General features: G+C 39.5%; 1 protein-coding gene across 13 annotated transcripts in view; it reads left to right on the forward strand.

Annotated features, from left to right (window-relative positions):
• DNM3 (dynamin 3) overlaps nt 1-8,145 on the forward strand; it is a 414,896-nt gene that overhangs the window by 289,612 nt on the left and 117,139 nt on the right. For all 13 annotated transcript variants that reach the window (XR_002094736.1, XR_002094737.1, XM_019501942.1 and 10 more), the window contains one exon: nt 3,815-3,924. Coding sequence is in view for 11 of the 13 variants with exons in the window: in XM_019501942.1 (XP_019357487.1) it covers nt 3,815-3,924 (110 nt within the window). In the remaining 2 variants the exon portion in view is untranslated. The remainder of the gene's footprint in view (nt 1-3,814; nt 3,925-8,145) is intronic.

The following is an 8,145-nucleotide window of genomic DNA, read 5'->3' on the forward strand; positions in this document are numbered from 1 at the left end:
TCCCACACACAACCCCCGCCCACTCTCCTAGCTCCCCCATGGCTGCTCTGCCTGGCTCCAGTTCCCGGCTCCTCAAAAAAAAAAGCCCCCACTCACTGGGTGCTGCCAGGTGAGGGGGGCATCCCCACTGTCCCCCACTGCCCTGTGCTGCATGGGAGGCTCTGCCATGAAGCCCCTGACCACTGCCTGCTCTCCCAGCCCACCTCCCCCATGGCTGTTCCGCTTGCCCCAGCTCTTAAAAAAAAAAAAAAAAGCATCCACTCACCAGCTTCTGTAGCGGCTGTCAGGGCTTCTAGGGGCTCATGGCAGAGTCCCCCCCACAGCATGGGGCACTGGGGATTGTTCCCCCCCACCACCACCACCTGGCAGCAGCCAATGAGTGCAGGGCTTTAAAAAAAAGAAAAGGTTGGGACACTGGGGCCAGTCAGGGCAGCCATTGACAGGGCTTGGAGAGCAGGCAGGGGATGGGGCCTGTCTGATTTGGTCGAATCAATTCAGGACAGTGATTCGAATCACTGGCCCCTGAATCAGCCAAATCCGCATCCAAAGCGAATACTAGCCACTTCGCGCAGGCCTATTAAAAACCTCAAAGGATGGAGATTTCACAATGTCTCTGGGTAGCCTGTTCCAGTGCTTTACTACCCTCCTAGTGAGAGAGTTTTTCCTGATATCTAACTTAAATTTCCCTTTTGCAATTTGAGCCCATTGCTTCTTGTTCTGTCATCTGCTACCACTGAGAACAGTCCAGCTCCATCCTCACTGGAACCCCTCCTCAGGTAGCTGAAGATTGGTATTTAATCCCCCCTCAGTCTTTGCCTCTCCAGACTTCTCTCCAGTTTCCTCAGCCTCTTCTCAGAAGTCATGTTACCTGCCACCTAATGATTTTTGTTGCCCTCTGCTGGACACGCTCCAATTTGTCCACTTCCTTTCTGTAGTGGGGGGATTTGGGGGGAGAGGAGAGGGAAGGGCCCAAAACTGAACACAGTGGCCTTGCCAGTGCCAAATAGAGGGGAATAGTTAATCACATCCCTTGATCTGCTGGCAACACTCCTACTAATACAGCCCAACATGCTGTTAGCTTTCTTTGCAACAAGGGCACACTGTTAGTTCATATTCAGGTTATTGTCCACTGTAACCCCCAAGTCCTTTTCTGCAGAGCTGCTGTCCAGCCAGTCAGCCCTCAGACTGTCCTGGTACATGGGATTCTTCCGTCCTAAGTGCAGAACTTTACACTTGTCCTTGTTGAGCTTCATGAACAAATGGTGGGAAAATAAAAATGAAGCTAGTCATATGCTTGTCATCACTGCTGTGAGTATGCCCTACCCCATTCCTCCCATTCTCTGCATATATCTCTGTCTTTTTACACTGTAAACTCCTCAGGATAGGGGCCATGGCTTCTATATTTAGTTATAAACTTCTGTATATAGATCCAGTCTGGGGCTGGAGCCTCCATGGTATTGTTTAAATGAGATAAGGCTGTATTGGTGTTGGGTTCATCTATTGCTCAGATGGGAATAGTTCGTATGAAGTTGGTATTTCCTTTCTATTTTTTTAAGTTGTCGTCAGCTCTTCTGTATGCTTTAAATATCATAGTCAATCTGTGATGCCTATTCTTTTGTGTTTTGTAATCCTTATTGCTAATGTCTGGTGTTTTCTCAGAAGCACTTTCAAACATAGACACCCTTCCCTTGCCTTTTCTTGGAAACTGCGCTCTCAGCCTTTTTGTTTGGGTAGGAGGCCATGTAAACAAATGCCAGCCACATCTTAAGTCTTCAGTAGGCATTTCCTCCTTTGTTGGGGCTGGAAAAGAAACTTTCTCACAGTTCAGCATCAAACAAGGTGTATAAAACTCTCTTTTAGAAATGTATTTAGAGATTACGTTCTTGGTATAGGTTTTCTGTTGATTGTCAGTTTTTGTTTTTTCACTTCTGTGGTGTCGTAGGGTATCAACAAGTAGCTTCTGTCATCAGAAACCTCTTCAGACCATTTCAGAACAAAGCAAGATAAAGTGCAAAGCACTGAAATTAATTTTTAAAAAATATCATTGTAATTGTTCTGACTTAAGGAGAAATAAATTAATTTTAAAGCCCTTTGGAGGAAGTGTTGACAAGTTATAAATGATCTTAAGAAATGTAACAACATATATTACACCTCTGTGTACTGCAGCTTATACTATTTTTAAATATACAATATGATTTGTTTTATAATTTTAAGATGAATATCCCGTCTGAGTTTATATAATGGGATATATTTTCATATCAGAGTCAGTCAAGCATAGCTACATAGTTGCCATTTCTAGTTACCTTTGTAAATGGAGCCAATACAATTTACAACATGATTTATAATATCACAGCATAGTACATTAACCAAAATATACTATGCACTTCATTGTAAATATTCCTTAGAAGAGATTAATTCTTGAGGGGCTTTTAATTTATTTACACAGGTTCTGGTATGTTAGAAAATACCTTGGAGAGATTTTATGGGGGGAAAACAGCCTAAAAAATCAATTCCCTCTCTAAGGAAACTGGGTCTGATTCTGAAAACTTTACTGGCCAAATTTTGTCCCATTCAAATTCCTGACTCTTCCCTAAAAAGGGCTTGTTATACTCTTACCTATTCTGAAACTCTATTACTAAGTGTTGTAGAATTTTGCCTTCTGATGCTTAAGTTAATGTCCCTAATAGATTGCACTATTATCTAGAACATTATCTTTTGATGTGCTGCTTAGTTCAGTGTGGGTTAATGCATGAAAAGTATCAAAGACTGAAAAGACTTTTTGCTTTAGCATAATGAGCAAATAGCTGGGAGAGTTTTTCATTCTAGATCTGGAATACAAAAGCTTAATAAAATAATAAACACAATAGTGAACCTAGGTAGAAATTGGGAAACAGTTATGGTGATGTTGCCCCTAAATATTAAACTAACAAAATAACATAATTTAATACAATAAAATGAAATTGGTGATACATGGATCCAAAAAGGGTGGAGTTAAACTGTTCTCAGTGGTGGCAGATGACAGAACAAGGAATAATGGTCTCAAGTTGCATCAAGGGAAATTTAGGTGAGAAAGTTTTTCAAAATATCTAACAAGGGGGGTAGTAAAGCACTGGAACAGGTTACCTAGAGAGGTGCTGGAACCTCTATCCTCAGAGGGTTTAAGCCCCAGCTAGACAAGAGCCCTGGCTGGAATGATGTAGTTGGGGATGGGCCTGCTTTGAACAGGGAGTTGAACTAGATGACCTCCTGAGGTCCCTTCCAACCTTAATGTTCTATGATTCTGTTCCTTAGATCATAGACTCATTAGATTGGTAACAGATTTTGTTTGTAAAATACTTAGCATAATGGGGATTTGAGTGTGATGGATGCCTCCAAATACTACCACTCTGCATTGGTAACAATAATAATAAGTTATTATACATGTCAATGAATTTTATACCATGAGCTACTTCAATTCTAGGATAAGCCACTTTATTTCTAGGATGACTATCAATAGACTGATTTTTATCTAAATCTGCATCTCATGTCCATGGTTTTCAAACAGTTAAAAATATTTAGCAGATGCTTACATTTTTTTAAATCAGATTTCAGTATCTGAATGGACTCAGTGAAAGAATCATATGGATTTGTATTTGTCATTTCTGATATCCATCAGTGTATACGCTATAGCTGAACTTTTCAATTACAGGTATTCGTTTACTCATTGATAGTAGAGTGGGTGTCAACATAACATAAAAAAGGTAACTATAGCATGTTGATAATAACTTCTCTAAAACTTATTTACAGGAGTTTTGGTTTAATTTGTTTTTATTAGGAAAAGGAAAAGAAGTATATGCTCCCTTTGGACAACCTGAAAGTGCGGGATGTTGAAAAGAGTTTCATGTCAAGCAAACATATCTTTGCCTTGTTTAACACGGAGCAAAGGTAAGAAAAATATGCTAACTGCTTTGCAGGTAGACTTGACAAAATGATCAAGTCAAGAAAAAAGGCCATAGTTCTGGTGTTCCCATTAAATGAGCGAAAGTTTATCCATTTAAATGGTCTTGGGTCATCTGTTTTTATGCTATTGCTTTAATCCTGACTCATTTCACCATGGCTTAGCATTCTTCTCAGTATAAATCATCAGTCCTTTCTTTATCTTATTTTTGTGCCACCTGACCGCCAATATTTGCTAGAACATCACTGGGCCTGACACTGGTGAAAATTAGTATAACTCCTGTGACTTAATTGGAACTGTGCAGACTTAGACCAGCTGAGGATCTTCCCATCAGTTCTTCGGCCCCATCAGTCCCTAAGTGCCCCTACTAACTGTGGATTTTTTTCTCAAATACAATTGAATAAAGAATAAATGAGACAGCCCTGCATTTCTAATGTATTATTGTCTTTATTCAGTAAAATTCACCCAACATTTTTCCAGTTACTCTGCATCTTCTGAATGAGGAGTTGTGAAGGGATTGTGCTCCTTCTTCCCCCCACCTCCACAGAATGCAGGTGATTTTGACACCATGTACAAACAGAATGGAGTGGATCCTACGTCACTTCTAGAAATGTGGTCCATCTTCTTGTTCTAAAAGGAGGAGTTTCCAGTTGGCTTAGTGGAGCTGCATGTCAGCAGATAAGATGAATGTTCCATGAATTCTATTTTTAGGAAATTCCAAGTATCTGCAGCAACAATATTCTTTTTTTTTTTTTTTTAATACTTATCTTTTATCTCCTCCTATTATTATCCCACCCTCCAAAGCTCTGCAACATGCTCACTTGCTGTTAGGGTGAGGAGCCCCAATGTGACTCCATGTAGAGCCATTTATTTTTCCTTTGAACTAGCTGTAAGTAGTTATTGCAGAGCAAAGTCGAGCACTCTCCCTGCAATGGCTATGCATGCTATCTCTGAACCACTCCCAGTGGCTGCTGGATCTAGAAACCAGAAACTAAGCTTGAAACTGATGCTAAAATCTCCCCCCAAGAAAGTCTTATGTTGCAGCTGCTAAACTATTAGTTGGGCACATGCTCTCATTCTGTTCTAAATAATGAGCTTTGAAAATGTCTCACAAATGCGTATTAGGAGTGGGGGCAAAAAGCTATTCACTGGTCACATTTCTAGATCATGAAGAAAACTTTTAAAACTTTTTTTCTCTTTACTGAGTTGTAACTAATGATCTGTGTACGTTAAAATGTAAAACATTTTACTTTTCTTGGTACACACATACAAAGATCATGCTAAGATTGCACAGAGATCACTCACTGAAGATAACTGTCATGTTGTATTCTTGCTACCTTTATTGATACTGGATGAAGTAGGGGGTGTGTTTGGCAGGGGGAGGTACGGGATGTACACATGTATGTCGGGCATTAAGCTCTGTTCTAGAAGAGATATACATTCCACAAGGTTGTTTTCTCTCTTTTTTGTTTATGTTTAAAAAGATGTTTATAGCCATTAACTCGTGAAATATCTGAAACAAAATCATTTTCAAGTTCATACATTTTTTTAAAAAGATCAGTTGTTTTTCACATGCATGCATTTTCACTGCATCTTCACGTAGGCTGTGAAAACAAACTTGAAGATATAACATGTTTGCCATATCTGTGAGAAATACTATTCTTTTGATTTTGACTCGGTCCTGAAGCATCTGTAAGCTGCATTACAAATATCCTGAAATATATATGGGCGTGTCAAGACATGATAGGGCGGCGATAAGAAGCCAAGATAACTTTGACTTAATATAAACAGTTTATAAACAGAAACTCACAACAGAAAAAGTGGGACATTTTTGTTCCTGGGGAAACTTATATTAAATTCTAATCACAGTGGCAACTTCATTGCTACTGTGAGGCAGCTGATTTTTCTCCTTGATCTTCCAAAACATCTCCCTTTTGGCTCAAATCAAATGTGTTTTAATATCCAATACCTCCTAAATCTGGGAATTCTGCCTGCAGTAACATTGCAAGGCTGTTGAGGTCTGAGCTAAATGTTCTAGTTGGAGGGGTTTTCAACTGGAGGGTCATGAGCAGAGGCTAGGATTGTGACCACCTTGCCATCCACATTAAGGGGGATAATGGGGGGGGTCTCTGTCTGGAAAAGATCAAGATCCACTGAGGCAGAGGATCTCATTTGTATTTTACACCTCCTTGAAACTGAAGAATTGATTTGTGGTTTCTGTTTTGGGGAGGGGGGAATTGCAGTTAAGTGTCAGTCTACACTGTTTGGCTTTTTTACTATATAAAATTAACTTGGGTTCTTTTCCTCATTGAAAAACTAATAATTGAGCAAGAATTTCCGTTTTTGCTTGTCAAGGATCTTGTAGTGTTGAAGGGTTCCAGTATTTAAATGCAGATTATTAAAGAACAATGGCACAGCCATCTGCTGTAACCTCCTGCAGTAATACTGTGGTCTTTCTATACCCCACTGGCCTTTCTTAATCTAAAGCAATATAACTTTTTTGTGTATTGGCTGTGCAAATGTTCTTAATATGTAAAAATATCCTTATTAAAGAAAGATCTCCTTTCAATCAGATTTTTTTTGATGAGCTGTCTCTCTTTCTCTGTCTGTAATTCCCAACCCCTCACTGCATAGGTATTTGCCATGGCCATATGTTTCTGATACTGTACATTTCAATAGTTTCCTGGATTATGCATACTGCATTTTTTCCATTTATGAAAACCTCTCCAGTTGTGAAATACCATTACTAGGGGAAATCCTAGTTTCACTGAAGAGAAGGAAGGGCCGGCTTGAATTAGGAGGCTGTGGATAGAAGCATAAGGAAACTAACAACGTCTGTCACTTTGATTTACTGCAGAAGTCAGCAGCTCTCTGACAGAAATCAAATGCGACTCGGTAATCTGTACTGAACGAAGACTGCAACAATTGATTTCACAGTAAAGATAAATTCTCATGAAATGAAACATAATTGCAAGTATATGAAAAGCCTCTGTTGTGAAATAATGAATTCAAATTCCTATCTTATTGGGTTCTAAATTAAAATGAAAAAAAAACTTGAATAGGAGTGCTATCCTGCTTACAGGGGTAGTATTGCCTAAACAAGGGGGAGACGAAAAAACCCCCAAACAACCCAAAAAACTAGTTATGCCTTTTAGTGGACCAAATGAATATTAAAAGCTTTAGAATGATTCCACATATTGAAATCATGCATATCACTAAATACTATATGCTCCTAAATATTGCTTCACATGGACTAGGTAGAAGCCTTTTAGAGTTAAAGCAAATGGTCTGATGGAAACTGCCTTTTGACTCACTCACCACTTCTCACAGTGATTAATTGGCATTCATTCTTAAGCAGAGCTCATAATGCCAAGGAGAGGAGGATTTTGTCAAAGCATATGTTCACGTACAGTAGGTTCACATCCAATGGCCACATTGATGAATGAGCCCAAGACTCCTGTGCAAAGTTCAAAAACAAACAAAAAAAATTCTGTCCTTCCCAGAAAGTTTACTTTTCTTCTAGGATTTCAGTCCAAACACTTTGCCCGCTCCCCACCTATTTCCCGTAAAAACTATTTGCTGATTGGCATTTTTTTTCTTTCAGGCAAGTACTGTAACTTTGGGATAAATTCTATAGCCCCAAATGTGCTTCCTTTTAGGAACTGTACAGCAGTCCCAGCTGTCTTTGGCTAATAAGAGGAAGCAGTCATAATCTCTGATGATCTTGGTAATGACTATGGAATTCCAGATAGCACTATTTAATTCAATTTTTTTCTGTGCCACCTTAATATAACACTTTTGGCCCTGTGGCAGAGTATCAAGTCTTTCTTGTTGATTCATCATATTAACAGGCATTATTAGCTTGCATGAAGGTGGCTGAAATTTCTCTTGACTTGTGACAAGAGCAGTTTATTAAAATTTCTCCTAGGATATCACTTCTCCTTTGATTAGTAAGCGTAGGGAGTGCTTCTGCTCTTCTACTGCTGTATGTAGAGAAGGGATGTTCCTCTTCCATTTTTCCTAATCTAATGGTAACTCCTCTTTTCACCTCTCCATTGTCTGATGGAGAAAGGACACCAGCTTGGAGATTTTGAAGCTATGGACCAACAGGAGGAGGCTGGGATCTTTGAGGTCTACATTTGATTTAATTAAGGGAGAAGCATCAGCCTTTGACTGGGAGTTGAATTATCCGGGGGGGGGGGGGGGGG

The sequence above is a fragment of the Gavialis gangeticus genome, unplaced genomic scaffold (assembly GCF_001723915.1).
Source record: "Gavialis gangeticus isolate Ggan-Ray unplaced genomic scaffold, GavGan_comp1, whole genome shotgun sequence".
Taxonomy (NCBI): Eukaryota; Metazoa; Chordata; order Crocodylia; family Gavialidae; genus Gavialis; species Gavialis gangeticus.